General features: G+C 39.8%; 1 protein-coding gene across 2 annotated transcripts in view; it reads left to right on the top strand.

The window, feature by feature from the left end:
- Positions 1 to 16,544, top strand: part of col4a2 (collagen, type IV, alpha 2) — a 280,817-nt gene that overhangs the window by 214,543 nt on the left and 49,730 nt on the right. For both annotated transcript variants that reach the window (XM_039745915.1, XM_039745914.1), the window contains 3 exons: positions 10,591 to 10,752; positions 10,832 to 11,002; positions 16,270 to 16,413. In XM_039745915.1, the coding sequence (XP_039601849.1) occupies positions 10,591 to 10,752; positions 10,832 to 11,002; positions 16,270 to 16,413 (477 nt within the window). The remainder of the gene's footprint in view (positions 1 to 10,590; positions 10,753 to 10,831; positions 11,003 to 16,269; positions 16,414 to 16,544) is intronic.

Raw genomic sequence — 16,544 nt, 5'->3', positions numbered from 1 at the left:
GACAAGTGGTTTGAGGGTTCAAGGGACCGAGAGAGCCCTTAATCTGTCACACTGGATAGCCACTTTCTCAGAAACTTTCAATTTTCAATTGCTATAAATGGTGTTGCAACTTCCATTGTGCAAAGTCCAATATGCTTAATTGTGAATGCATACGATTTTTCCCTGACCCTAAACTATATAAACCAGATGAATGGATGATTAAACAGACTTCTGTAGAGGTGCTTGATGCAATCAGGTAATGAATGTAAAGATTCTGTTTCTTTGTCGGTACTGTGTAAGACACTGTATTTAAAAGCAATTCATTTTGCCTTCATTTTGTCTCATTTCAAAACTTTGTGACACAACAAGTTAAACAATTACAACTCACGTCTGATCTTTCACATTATTACACTCTCAAAGCAAGCATGAATCTATTTTGAGTACTAACTCCATAATGGTAGAAAAGTAGCAATAAAAAAAACCTATGTGTATGTGTTTTGCCTCTTTTTTAAATAAGCACAAATCCCACAATCACTCAGTGAAATTCTCCTGCCTCAAAAACAAAGCATTTCCAGACATGATGTCTGCTGTATCTTCTTTTTGAAATGTGTTAATATGGTGCTGTATCATTGCCCTCACCACCGTCACCACTCTGAGCTTTTGAGTTTTTAGTCATGTTTTTCTCATGTATTATAGAGACTTCTGGAGTGATTTGTCTTCTTGTAGTCATGCATGAGTGATATTGTAAAAAGTTACTGATACTGTAAAAAAAAGCTAGTACTGTTACATTTTTGGAACTTTGATGTTGACTTGGTACAGAAGTATAGGTTTCTATTTCTATAGCACATTTTCATACAAGGAATGTACCTCAGATTACTTAACAAGGTGCCAAAGAAAAACAACTCAAGAAAAGAAAAAACAATTAAAATTAGGTAAGAATAGGAATGAATAAATGGTATACCAAAATCAGTAAATAAGAATAAAACAATAAGAGTGATTATTTATAGATTTCAAGTCTCTAATGATAAATCCAATGCTATTGTCAGATGACCAGGGAGTGCAGAAAAAAATTTAAGAAAAAAACTCCAGGGGTGAGATGGTGGGAAAAAAAAAAAAAATCTGCAAGTGTTCAAAGCCAAAAGACCGGCCAGCCCTCACTGGGTCTTCTACCCAACATAAATCTTTTATTTTGACATTCAGAAAGCATTTGATAAGGTTCCACATGACAGGTATGGCATCAAACTAAAAGAAGCGAAAATTCAGGGTGCACTATGTACTGTAGGTGCATGCAAAACTGGCTCAGACGCAGGGAGTTAGGGTGCAAGGAATCTTATCAGAATTGGCTGATGTCAAGAGATGGTGTCCCAAGAGGAGTGAATAATTAGATAGGAATAAAAATAACAAGCTGGTTAAGTTTGGAGATAATTCCAAGAAATGTGGATTGTCAGATAATGTGGCAAATTAAATTTAATGTAAGCGAATGTGAAGTATTACATATAGGAAGTAAAAATATGAGGTTTGAATACACTATGGGAGATCTGAAAATTGAAAGTCCACCTTATGAGAAAGGCGGCATGGTGGTGCAGTGGTAGCCCTGCTGCCTCGCAGTAAGGAGACCTGGGTTCACTTCCCGGGTCCTCCCTGCGTGGAGTGCGCATGTTCTCCCTGTGTCTGCGTGGGTTTCTTCCCACAGTCCAAAGACATGCAGGTTAGGTGGATTAGCGATCCTAAATTGTCCCTAGTGTGTGCTTGGTGTGTGGGTGTGTGTATGTGTGTGTGTCTTGCGGTGGGCTGGCACCCTGCCCAGGGATTTGTTCCTGCCTTGTGTTGGCTGGGATTGGCTCCAGCAGACCCCCGTGACCCTGTGTTAGTAGGTTGGACAATGACTGTCCTTATGAGAAGGATTTAGGAGTCATAGTGGACTCGACACTATCATCTGCCAAACAGTGTTCAGAAGCCATTAAGAAGAATGTCATGTTATATAGTGCCCTGATGTGTGGAGGACAAGTCCAAGGAGGTTCTGCTCAAGCTTTATAACACACTGGTGAGCCTTACCTGAAGTACTGGGTGTAGTTTTGGTCTCCACGCTACAAAAAATACATAGCAGCACTGGAAAAAATAAACAGAAAAGTAACTAGCCTCAGTGCTACAGGGGATAAGCGATGAAGAAAGATTAAAAGAGCTGAGCCTATTCAGCTTAGGCAAAAGAAGATTAAGAGGTGACATGACTGAAGTGTTGAAAATTATGAAAGGAATTAGTACAGTGGATCGAGACTGTTATATTAAGATGAATGTGAGGACTAAGTTGCAGACTTGTTAAGGATAAATTTCCCACAAATATTCATACACAGACCTCCAAGGTATTTTAACAGAATGCAATAAAGTTAAAATATCAGGTTTGTCAATGATGAGGACACATTTATTGAAAAGAAGTAAGTCTATGCAAAGTACATGTAAATAAATGTAAATATGGCATGTTTCTCTGGCTTTTATTGCACAATTATGATTTGTTTGATGGATTTAACATATTTAAAATATAAGTGTGAATTCAATAATATAAAATTATTCAATTAATACATTATAAAGCACTGAAAATGTGTCTGATGTTTTAATTAGTTAATTCCAGAGATGAATGAATACTCTGATCCTTCAAACCTTCCAGGAGCTACCTGTTTTCAGCAACTGAGGGTTTTTCTAAGCAGTTGCTGATGACTTGAAAATAAAGATATTTGACTCTTACAATGTAAAAGAAATCTATAAAAAGACATTTAATATACTTGGATCTTAAAATTTCTGGTGTCATGAGCATTATTTAAAAGGGAACTATTGAAACAAGGTTTATAGAACGTCTTGTTTAATCGTAAGATTTGTAGATTTATGAGGTGTGATGTGTACAGAGTAAGTGAAATTCTTATTTGCGTATTGCACCACTTTGTGGTGACTAGTGAATACAGATATATGACATAAGCATCACTACTGTGGATGAGCAAAAATGTTATTGTGACACTAGAGTGGTGGTCTACAACTGCAAAGTAAAGTGTTGCTTACACAAAAACTATGTGTATGGAAGCACTGTCAAACTCATCAGAGAATTCAAAATCTGATATAGGGTAAACAATTGCAAGACAAGCCAGTGGTGTGAACTGATGAACAAAAATTAAATTTATACGTAACCGTAAAAGATACATCTGGAGAAAGGTAGATCTATACTAATAAAAGGCAAAGCCCTCACTCACTCACTCACTCACTCACTCACTGACTCATCACTAATTCTCCAACTTCCCGTGTAGGTAGAAGGCTGAAATTTGGCAGGCTCATTCCTTACAGCTTACTTACAAAAGTTGGGCAGGTTTCATTTCGAAATTCTACGCCTAATGGTCATAACTGGAAGGTATTTTTCTCCATTAACTGTAATGGAGTAGAGCTGCAAAGACGTAGGGGGCGGAGTTTCGTGTGACATCATCACGCCTCCCACGTAATCACGTGAACTGACTGTCAACGCAGTACGTAGAAAACCAGGAAGACCTACAAAAAGCGCTTAAGAAAACATGCATTATATAATTGAGAAGGCAGCGAAACAATAAGAAGCAAGCGAGTGGCATATACTACCATATTCATGACTGATGCTACCTCGGAAAGAAAGCAAGGTGTAAACCTAAACTTTAAATTAAGTTCATAGACAGGCTACCGCTGGCGTTTCACATGCCCACAGGTAATGCGGGATACAAGTTTAATGAGAGGACGGGATATAAACGAGTTTTGATCACTTTGTAACTAAGTTAAAATTGTAGGTGAAGGGGTGTGCTTATGCAAATTCCAAAAGACTGTGTTTGTGGGGGATTGACAGTTAAGGCGGGTGGGGGAGTCACGTCATCATCACCCCCCCATTTACCTCATTTCGCTCTGAGCTGAGCTCCGCGGCTAACGCCGTCTTCCGAAGCAACTGCGTCAGACTGCCACCAAATACTCACAGAAAAATCCACAACTTAATACACACGCTGTCTCTAGAGTTTCTCCACACTGAATCCTCCAGGCACTACTTACAAAATGTTACATTGACAATCACACAGCTGAGAAGCTTCGATGCATGTGCTCCATAACGCATTAAAAAAATAATGCATTTAATCACAGTTTCAATTCCAACCAAAGGGGAACTTCTGTCAATGCATGATTTGCACAGAGACACAGGAGGTCGTAGAAACAAGAAGGATTTTTATTCAAACACTGCAACACATGCGCTTAAACGTGGTCAATGACAAGTCAGAGATGACAGTTCCGCTAGGAGCAGAGAGAGAGAGATAAAAGCAAGCAAACAATCAATTTTCAACTGACAGGCGCTGCACAAGGCTTTTAAGTTAGTGGAGTATAGCGCGAGGTTTGCATTACGCGTTATAGCGCAAGTGAGAAAGTAATAGTGATGTGTCGTTCGCGAACTAGTCGGCTCCAAGTGCCGATGCTTTCAAGTGAACGAGAGGAGCCGATGTCCGTCGAGCAGAGCCGAAACTTCGGCCGCTCCACATCGGACTAGGATCATACCATTATGTGAAAGAAGGAAGGGGGGCAGACGCTCCGAAGACAGCGAGTGTTGGTACAGGCCAGGTACACAGAGCAACACTGTCGCTCTGTGTATCTGTCGCTGCGACAGACGAGGAGCCAGATTTAAATGCAAGCGCATCGTGAAGAAAAAAGAAGAGTAAAGAAATGAGTGAAAGCCGAAAAAGAAGCAGCATCTGGCTGCATTTCAGTGATATTGGAGACTGCAAAGCTAAGTGCAGAATATGAAAATATCCGTTACAGCAGGGTCAACAACAAACCTGCACAGACATATAAGATCCACCCACCCATCCATGCAACTGGAAGAGACCGTGCCCAACCAAAGGGGAACTTCTGTCAATGCATGATTTCATGGTACACCGATTACATTGATCAGTGCTTCCCAAAACCTCAGTATGTAAAGACGGCGTTGGAATATTTCGGAATATATAATGTAAGCGCTGGAATATATAAAGTCAAATCTTGAATATATAAAGTCAGCGTCGGAATATATTGTCACGCTTGGGTCACAGATTTGCACAGAGACACAGGAGGTCGTAGAAACAAGAAGGATTTTTATTCATAGAAACAAGAAGGATTTTTATTCAAACACTGCAACACATGCGCTTAAACGTGCTCCATGACAAGTCAGAGATGACAGTTCCGCTAGGAGCAGAGAGAGAGATAAAAGCAAGCATCAATTTTCAACTGACAGGCGCTGCACAAGGCTTTTAAGTTAGCGGAGTATCGCGCGATGTTTGCATTACGCGTTATAGCGCAAGTCAGAAAGTAAAGAGCAATGTGAGGGCAGTCTGTGTTTCAGGGGTTCTGGTTTGCCCAGGGGCGTCTGTATCTTCTTGGGTGCGATCAGCCCTCCAGCTCACACCCTCCCCCTCAGCTTTATTCACATTCCCGTGAATCAAGCGACTCTCTGTACCAGGTTCATTTAGTCGTGATAATACGTCTGCGTTGACGTGTTCAGAACCTGGTCGATGTTTTACTGTGAAACGGTAAGGTTGTAAGCCCAGAAACCATCTCATGAGGCGAGAGTTTGTATCTTTCTGTCGGTATAACCATTGAAGTGGACCATGATCAGTTACCAAAGTGAAGTTTCGTCCCCACAAGTAATAGCGAAGCCCTCCACCCCACAATATAAAGTAAGCGCTGATATATATACACAAAGCTTCAATATATAAAGTCATCGTCGGAATATACAAAGTCAGTGCTGGAATATCCATCCATTTTCCAACCTGTTGAATCCGATCACAGGGTCACGGGGATCTGCTGGAGCCAATCCCAGCCAACACTGGGCACAATGCAGGAACCAATCCTGGGCAGGGCACATGCATCATTTTCAAAACATTAACCGAACAGTGTTTTTATAATTAATTTTTCTGAATACGTTTTTGTTAACTTACTTCAGTTCAGAGTCGTTTCAATCAATATATTTTGACTTTGACTTTATATAATCAGGAATGACTTTATAAATTCCGACGCTGACTTTATATATTCAGGTTTTCACTTTATATATTCAGAAACAAGTTTGACTTTATATATACTGACACTGACTTTATATATTCAAGTTTTGACTTTATATATTCTGACGCCGACTTTATATATTCAGAAAATCAATGTATTTGCCTGTTTCGCACCCCATAGTATATGTGTGTGTGTATATATGTACACATGTGTGTATATATATATATATATATATATATATATATATATATTGTGAAACCTGGCCCCGGCACAGACAGACGGACATCATTTTTGCACCCACACACCGTTTATTTACACTATTTACAATCATATAAAATGTCACGTGCTCTCACGAACCCCAGTGCCTCTTGCACTGATTTCCCCAAAGTCCAGGGCCCACAGTCTCTGTGCCTTTGTCCTGGCCGCCTCCTGTCCGCTCTCCAGCTCAGTCCTTCTGCCTCCCGACTTCCACCAATGACTGGAGGGAGGCGGCCCCTTAAATAAGGCTCCCGGACGAGCCCCAGGTGTTTCGGCATCTGCTCTTTGGCCACGCCCCAGCGTGGCGGAAGTGCTGGCTGCCTTCCTGGCAGCTCTCCGGGTGCCACACAAAGTCTTCCCCCCGGCACTTCCTGGTGTGGCGGAAGTGCCGGGCTCCCGGGATAATTAGGCACCGGGGCGCCGCCTGGCGGTGGCCACGGGTCCCTACAGGGCTGGGCTTCAAAGCCCTGTACCCGAGGCCCCTGCCTAACCAGGACGGACGCCCCACTCCGTCTGGAGGAGGCACTCGCCTCCTCCAGTCCTCCAAGCGTCGGCCGGGCTCCAGCCCCAACCGGCAACCGCGACGGGATAATCCGGCATCGGGGCGCCGCCTGGCGGTGACCACGGGCCCCTACAGGGAAGGGCTTCCATGCCCTCAACCCGTGGCCCCAACAGAACCAGGACGGACGCCTCGCGGTCTGGAGGAGGCACAAGCCCTCCTCACGTCCTCCTGGGCGTCCGGCCGGGGCCACAATATATATGCCAGCAACACTCATGACAATGACAAAACAATTACGTTGTCAATCATGTTACGTTATTATTAAAATGTTTCCTTTTCTTTTACTTCTCGCTGCCAAGCGGGTATTTTGCTATATATATATATATAGATATAGATATATATATATATATATATATATATAGATATAGATATGACAACAACACTCATATCAATTACAAAACAATTACATTAACAATCATGTTACGTTATTTTTAAAATTTTTCCTTTTCTTTTTCATAACTTCTTTTACACACTACTTCTCCGCTGCGAAGCACGGGTATTCTGCTAGTAAATTATAAATGTAACAACTTGGTAATCATTATTTATTGAGATAAATTTATTTTGCTTTGAATTTTGCTTACTGTCAGTTACTGACAGTAAGAATGTGTTCAGCTAAATATCAATAACGTATATATTTGCGTATAAGTCAGGTCTTGAAACCCGAAAAATCGATCATAAAATCAGACCCCGACTTATACGCCCATTCAAAAATGCGACACATTTTTTTTTTTTTACATCTTCTTGCCTCCTCCAATCTCGCACCAGTTTCTCAGACACATCGAATTTTGCTGCAGCAGCACAATTACCAATTTCTTTCGCCACTTCAACAACTTTTAATTTAAAACCAGCTTCATACTTTCTTCTGATCAAACGCTCCATCGTAGATAAGGGATGCTCTTACGATAAAGGTGTATGAGGACGTGAGATACAAACAACACAAAACAGGGCAAACGTTGCTTTTCGGGTATTACCGTGTGGTCACGTAGGCACAATACATAGAAAAAAAACCGCAGTGTGCTCCGTGGTTACTCTCTCAGATGGGCGTTAGCTTATCGTAATCTCTTGGACCAATGGTGTGAGTTTTCTGCATTCGACTTATACGACCGACATTATAAAATACCAGAAATTATACGGTCAAATCAAGTCCCAAATTATCTGCAGGAGAACTTATACGCAAGTACATACAGTAACTCCAAAACACAATAATGAAACTAAACCTTAAAAGAGGCTGAACATTTATTAAACAGTAATGCAAAACATTAAACAAAAATAACAGAGAAGTAGTAACTAGGAAAAGAAAGATTTTTATTTTGAAATAGCATTCACAGCCCACAAATTTAATATTATTGAACAACTTTAGTGAGATCTGATATTTGCAGTATTTTGAGATCTGAGTTAAGACAGTTTTGCAGGGAACTGTGAGAAAACATTCTAATAGTAAGAGCTAAAAGAACCATATTCAAGACATGAATTGTAGTATGGGTGGTGCTCCGGTTATGGCAGGCATGTGACCAAACTCTTGCACTTGCCAAATTCACAGTTTTATTCACTGTTTTGTTATTAAATAGTAATCGTGCACTGAAATGTGCAAAAGTACTGTATATAATGTTAATGTGTAGTACCCTACCCTGAAACATGCAATTACCTAAACGTTTACATACAGGTATACAGAAGAGATACAGCATACTAACAAGCAATTGGTACCAAAACTAAAAATCAACATGCTTAGATGTGATGAGAGTACCATGTGCGAAAAAGTCTTATTTTAAATGCTGAGACCAATACAGGCAACAGGAAAGTTTATTATGGGCATGCATAAAGAAGAAAACAATCGACATATTTTTATAGTGACAGTTCTTCAGAAATTGCCAGTTGCCAGCATACAATACAAAGGTGATGATTTTGCACAAACGGTTATTTCTAAAATATGCATTGTGTAGAGCAGCATCTCAAAGATGCCATTTATTGAATCTCCAGGGTACAAGACAGATGTATTGGATACAGAGAATCATTTACAGAACTGCAGCGTGTTCATAACTGACAGCAAGTTAGACATGATTGTGATTGAGCCCAACAGCACACACTGCAGCCAAATTACAGGGTACAGATGAGGTCTGATGTTAGTTGTGCGGAGCTGTTGTCTTTCTTTGTACTTCTTGTATATGAAGGCATAATTCAAAAATCTGAAGTTGAAATATGCTGTTTGACAAAGTGTTTATTTGAAATGCCTTTTGGACAGCAAAACACATGGTACAAATTTTTTTCATCTTACTTATCAGATGTTTGCATTGTGTTTCCTGTCACTACAAACAGTAGTAAGAAATCGTTTTTGAATATAAAATTGTTCTCTGAGGCACTAATAGAGAGGTTCTGTATTCTTTACATATTTAAGCAAAGTGTTGTTGTGGACAAATCAGTTACGGCTTGAAAAAGGTCACTTGGCAATGAAACAATACAAACTGTACCTTGTACAACAGGTTAGGTCAGGTTGGGGAACATGCACTGGTACAATGTGTTGCAGCATCCACCACACAACAAACCAGCTCGAGATCCCGGTTGGCAAACCCCCAGGCAGACACGCAGTCCAGTCCCACACTCTGGAAATGACCACCTATCTGTAACAGCCAGCCATTTGGGTACTGAACAACGAGGATCCCGAGAGCCGAATCACATGGCCGTACTGCTGTATCTGACGCTCCCTCTCAATATTGGTAATGTGTCTCATTCGGGACTCTGTGAACAATCACTCGTTCAACACAAAGTCAAACCATTGGTACCCAATGATACTTGTGCAACAAGCAAAGTTTAATGGCAGCTTGACAAAAGTGCCAAGAGTCTGTAAGCTGATGAAGAACTGAGCATGTTGATGTTGTTTAAATTTTTATTTTACTTAATTGTTTTCCTTTTCTTGTCTTTTTTTTTTTACTTAGTTTTGGCATAACATCTGCAAATACTCATGACAGAAAAAAAGTTTTTATGCATTTTCTCCTAAGTTTCTCCTTTTCTTCTCTCTTTTGTAAAACAGGTAGTTAAAGGTCCGGACTGTCTTTGTTTTTAATATTTATTTTGTACTAATAGCTATCAAGTACCATAATAAGCTTTACCATTACATACTTTGTTCTTCTTTCTCTGTCACTCATAATCTTAGATGCTGCTTCTGTGATTTTCACTGCATTCTGGACATCTTCTGCATACACTCACACTACTTCCTGTTCTCCTTAGGCAGCTTTTAAGTTTTGAAATTGCATACATATGGTTTTTCTGCGGTCTCTCAATACACCTCAGAGGGACTCGAACAATAATTCAAGCCCAGGGCTCTCCCCCACCAATCTCACTCTCTCTCTTCTGCCTATAGAACAGCATTGTTTGAAAGCTTTATCAATAAACTCTTTAGGAGAGCAGCATAATCAGCATCACATATATGCCCATAAAATTACTCAGTCATTCAACCAAATATGCCAATTTTTTGCTACTTATGACAAACTATGTTTGGTGGCTAAAAATTCAGGAAATTCCTAGCTGCCAGTCATAAGTGCTAAACATTCTGATAGTGACTTCATTGAATTCATTGGCTGAGCTTTTGATTTCATTTCAAGAGTTTATATTTATGTTTCTGCTTTTTTACGATTATGCTTTCCATTTATTTACAAAACCATGTTCTGCTGTAATTATGTGACTTCGAGCTTACCTCCAGTACACTTTTTTGCTGACAGCTAATATGTCAAGTAGCTAAAACTAGCCTTTATCAGATTTTAATTTTTTTGTTTTCTGTCATGTTTCAGGAAGACAAGGGATGCCAGGATTAACAGGCCCTAAGGGTGTGAAAGGTTCTCTAGGTTTCAAAGGGATTATGGGTTTACCAGGACCAAAGGGAGTGAGTAGGCAACCTGGAAATCCAGGAGAATCAGGAATTCGTGGAGTACCTGGTAACACAGGAATCTCAGGTGAGGCAGGCTCTCTGTCACTAGTGACATTTGGTGGCCTCTCCGTTTTGTATTGTTCACTGTTTTAATCTTTCTGCAGGCTTCCCGGGAGAACGAGGGGATCCAGGACAACAAGGCCCACCTGGAACCATAGGTATAAAAGGATATTCTGGCATTCATGGAGATATGGGACCTCAAGGACAACAAGGTCTACCTGGCAATAGAGGCTTACCTGGACCAGAGGGATATCCTGGTATACCTGGACAGAAAGGTAGGCAAAATAAGATATGCACACATTGTCCACTGTTGTGTTGCCTGGGTGAGTTGAGAACTGAAAACTAAGTAGAGATTTTTTTATAACTGAAGGATTGCAGTGAGAAAACAGTCGGCAAAAATAATTTCTCTATTGCATTTTATTAACAAACTTTCATTTAGCAAATTGTTCGATCCTAAGAAACCTAAAAACAGTGTTATTTCAGGTTCCATATTTTTACTGCGAGAAAACCAGCAAGATAAATAACTATTGGGGTCAAAGACTAATTCAGTAGTGGGGGCCAACCTTGAAAACTAAAGATATGTAGTCCAAGTAGCTCAATTGATATGCTACACTGTCTGCATTCAGCTCTTAACTGGAGAAAGTTAAAAGATAAATCTACAGGAGTATAGCTAGACCTAGAAATCTAAACATTATGTGACTCTAAGCATATCAGTTGATTGTCTGGGATACAGGTGTTTCAACGAAAGCCATCCTGCAAAGGCAGTACTATGTGCGAAGCCAACCTGCATTAATTACTCCTAAAATATGGACTGATCTTAAACTAAATCACATTAGTAGACAAGCAAAATCCGCTTAAACTGAAAATACATGAACAGCTGGTCAACTTTTTGTTTATATCAAACACATCATTCAGATGTTCACTGTGCAGGTTGGAAAATGATTTGAACCTCTAGGCTAATGACTCCTCCAAAAGCTAAGTTGAGTCAGGTGTTCCAACCAATGAGATAAGATTAGAGGGTGTTCATTGGAGGTGCTCGTCTCTATAAAAGGGTACACAGTATTTAGGTACAGAAAAACTCTGGTTTTATTAATTCAGGGTGGGTGTCGACGTTTGTCTAAATTCCGGGGTAGAGGACGGTAATCAGCCATAAAACTTGCTGTTATGTTTTAGTTCGACCTCTTTGCTAGGAAGAAAGTTAGCTTTGTTTATTTGACTTTGACTTCATATGCATGAGTAGCGAAGATTAAACAACCTCTAAACATCTGGAGAGAGACGAAAGTGAGAGTACAAAGGATAATACTCTGTGAACGACGTTTGGTGTATTATTGCCGAATCTGTATCTGATTTTGATGCAAGTAAACTGGAAGTGGAGATTGAAAACAAAAGTGAGGCACCTGCTTCATCTGATTGCTCCCCAGCTGATCATGGTGCTGAACATGCTTGTGTAGCTGATGCACTTATGGCAGCGTTCACCTCGGAGGACTGCCACTTACGATGAGAAGAGGTACAAGCCAGATTGCATCACACTGCCAAATGAAGACAGCCAGTCAGCCAGCCCGCCACGCATTCCTACTGGCCATTGAGCTGCCCCCCTACACAGGCACCAGAGACCCTGAACAGGCGCAGACAGCAGCCAACGCAACAAACGCTTTATGTTGATTTACATGTGAAACATTAGCTTTATGTGCTTTTCATAAAAGTAAGCTGCCTGCAAAAAAAATCAGCCCTCGCAGAGTTAACAAAGATATGCTCTTATAAACTATAACCTGCTCAAAAGAAATATCACAAGAGCTTATCTCTCTATTATAAAAGAAAATCTTGAGACAAGACTATTGCCAAGAGATATTTTCAAGTCCCGACCTCCTCTCAACGATTTTTCCACCACGCCCACGGTCCTCTTCCCTTTCAATCATGTGAATACTTTTGTCAGACACAGTTCCTGTGCTCTCAGCTCTTATAAATTTTTACATTTCCTCATTTTAAGCTCCCAATAAAAGAAGACATATTATGCCCAAATCTTATTGAAGAATTTCATCTGGAAGGGTTATCAACAGAAGAAATGAGTACACGGGCAATCCTCCAAACTGAGAAACAATGAAGTCAAAAGAATTAATGCGAAAATTTTCGATCGGTTACACGGAAAATTGTTTAAATGCATATCAATAGACTGTTCTGAAACAGTTGGTAGTGATGGTGCGGAAGATGAAAACATCAACTTACAATATCCAGAAGAATATCTACAACCGTTAACACCTTCCGGTCTTCCACCGGCGAATTACTGTAGAAAGAAGGTTGTATCATAATGTTATTGTGTACTTTATGTATGAGTGATGGGCTATGCAATAGGACAAGATTAGTTTTATTCAAAACTGGTCGAACAATCCTGACATCTAAAATTTTAACAGACGACAAGAAAGGTAATGTAGTACATCTTCCGCAGTTAACATTAGATGCCAAAGGAGATCTTGATATGCCATTCGTATTAAAATGTTTACAGTTTCCCGACAGAAATTCTTTTGCTATGACAATTAACAAATCACAGGGACAAACATTCAAAATAGTCCATTTATTTATTAGAGAGAAAGAAACAAAAGTCAGTCACGGGCAGTTATACGTTGTGTTGTCATAATCTCCAAACATGGAATCAAAATTCAATGTGATTTTGATGAAAAGTTCATTCAAAAAATTGTTTTTACTAAAGATTTACAGTAAAAGTGTAAGTTTCTAAAGTATTTGCTGTTAATTTCAAAGCCAAACAGAATGAAAACGTATAACGCAATGAATATCTCTAACGCAACATGAAACATAATTTTCTTTCAGTTTATTACATTTTACTATTTTTTACTCGCTGTAATGTAAAATAGTTAATTCTATTCTATTTGCATATATAACAATTCCCATGAAAATAACAATCTGTTTAAATTGTACATCCACATCCCCATACACGAGCGGCAGATCTGCAAAGTGGCTGGTGCATAGTGCCCTCCTAGGGGTTGGCGAGCGAAGCGAGCAGGGGGCAGAGCCCCTTAGTAAGAAGAATAAGAACAAGATTTTCTTTGTACTGTATTATTATTTTATAAGCCTGGGATAGGCCTGAGTATTCATCAAACCATATCAAGACAAACTGTATACAAATAGAGGAATTTAATACCTCCTGAATATTCTAAAATGTTCTAAGACAGTGCTCTGTAAATGAATGAGACAAATGCTGAGCTCTTTGGCAGACAAGCACAATGCTATGTTTGGAGGTAAAAAAGCAATTAACACCAGCACCAAAACGTTATCCCATCCATAAAGAATTGTAATGGGAGCATCATGGTCTGAGGGAGGCTGCTATGCTGCCTAAGGCGTTGGACAGCTTTCTATGATAGAGGGAACAATGAATTCAAAAGTTTTTCTACAGCAGAGTGTCAGGGTTGTGGCCATTGCCTCAATCTTAATAGAATCTGGGTAATGCAATTAGATGACCCAAAGCACAGGATTAAATGAATAACAGAATGTAACAGAAGAAAGCTGGTATTCCAGAATGGAGAAGTATGTGACCAGGCTACATACCAAATGCTATAGCTTGACCTAAACTGTTCATGTGAGGAATCATGAAAGTATCAATAAACCTACACCGTTTTCTAGGAAAGAATAGAACTTGTTGAACATTTGGAAAAGGCAGTTTAATTCATAAAAATGCAAAGAATTACACTTGGGCAAAAAGAACATCGATTGTAAATGCAAGAAGGGACTGATCTACAGGAAGTAACCTCCTGAAAAGGATTTACGGGTTTATGTTGACACAGCTTTTTTATCATCTAAGCTATGTGCAAAAGCAATTAAAAAGGAAAATAAGTTAAGATTGCATCAAAATAACAGTTGAATTTAAACTGGGGGATGTTATGCTTTGCCTATATAATGTAATAGTGAGCCCACATCTGGAGTATTGTGTGCTATTCTGATCACCACGCTACAAATAAAACATAGCAGCACTTGAAACTGATAAGAGAACAGCAAACAAGTACATCCCAGGACTTAAGGATATGTCATACTGTGACAGACTCAGAAAATTAAACCTAATAAAGTAGATCCAGCAGAAATCTTCCAGACTAAGGGTGAATTACATACTCATTTAATACTGAAGCCAGGAAGCACGTCTTTACACAAAGAGTTCTGGAAATGTGGAATAAATTACTGGGAAGTGTAGGCATTGTGAAACATGTCCGGACACCACCAGTTGGAGACCACATCTTTATACAAAAACACACATTTATTAAGCACACAAATCAAATCAAACACAGGACACAGTGCTCCCAGCACCAATCACCCCTCTTCCGGGCTTCTATCAATGTCCATGGCCGCCTTTCCTCTCTTCATGGGAGCTTTGTCCTGCTCCCACTCCCGACACAAGCTCCGTGATTGTAGGAAGGCGGCCCCTTTTATTCCCACCCAGATGTGCTCCAAGTGCCTGATGACGTCCTTCCGGCAGCACTTCCTGGTGTGGTGGAAGTGCTGCCCTTGCACCCAGAAGCACTCCAGGTGTCCCTGGAAGGATCTTCCTCCATATTACCGGGTGTGGCGGAAGTAAATGTTTCCCGGGCTCCATGAGGGTTGGAATCTCCTTGCTCCTCTCCTGTGGTCCTCTCCTGATCCAGGGCAATTGCCCACTCATGGCCCGGAGGACATAAATGCCATCTTCCGGTCCTTCCAGGCGTCCCGGCTGGGTAAGAACCCCAGCCTTCTGTGACAGCATGTAGTTGAAGCAGAAACCTTGATAACCTTTAAGAAGTACAGTATCTGGATGAGACAGCCTAGCTATTAGCTAAATAAACAAGCCTAATTGACTGAATGGTCTCCTCTTGTTTGTTACTCTGATTAGCGGGTATATAAAATGTTTCGTGGAGGTTATAGCTTTTAAATCAGGCTCTGCCAATTAGTAAATACCAGTGTTCACATTGCAACATGTTGGTTGCTGACTGGACATGCTAATAAAAATTACTACTACTATCATTTTCATACTGGACTATGTGTTTTTAAATAATGTGAAAAGAATTCCAATGTTTTGTGTTATTAAGCAGATTGTGTTTGTCTATTTTTAAGAGTTAGTTGAACTTCAAACCATGTTTTTATTACTAATTTATGCACAAATCGACATCATTCTAAAAGGTTAAAAAACTTTCAAGGAAGTTTACTATATATGAAATAAAGTCTAACTGAGCAATACAGTAGACTCTGCTACATTTGTATTAATTTTTTGCCCATAGATTGAAAATATTTACACATAGAGGAAGAAATCCTAGAGCCAGTATTCTTGATCAGTGTTGCTCCCTAAAGAATAATGGTAATATTCTGTTAAATATAAAAACACAACAACTTTGCAATAAAATTAAAGGCACTTTAATTCATAGTTTGCCATTTGAGTCTCTACAGTTCTTAAATAACATCATCCCAAGATTGCAATGAAGACAAATTCCTTAGAAGGAATGCAGTTAATAAATTGGGCATTATGCACATTTTAACTTTTCTTCTCTTCCATGTTTGTTTTCTTTGATAGGAACAAAGGGCTTTTTTGGCATGCCAGGATTTGATGGTGTTGTTGGGCAGAAAGGATCTCGGGGCTCTCCAGGCTTGCATGGGGAGATTGGAAGTATTGGATTCACTGGCACTAAAGGAGTGCTTGGTCAGATTGGAGAAAAAGGTGAGCCTGAAAAGCCTTTACAGATCTCATATATGCCAAGCCTGCTTTTGTTATGTTTTGGTTTAAAATAAGAATTGCAAAAGCTGCCTATTCAGTGGGACCATATGATTGAATTCCTTGTTTATTTAATG

The sequence above is a fragment of the Polypterus senegalus genome, chromosome 2, assembly GCF_016835505.1.
Source record: "Polypterus senegalus isolate Bchr_013 chromosome 2, ASM1683550v1, whole genome shotgun sequence".
NCBI lineage: Eukaryota > Metazoa > Chordata > Cladistia > Polypteriformes > Polypteridae > Polypterus > Polypterus senegalus.
This window is presented reverse-complemented; position numbering and strand designations above follow the sequence as displayed.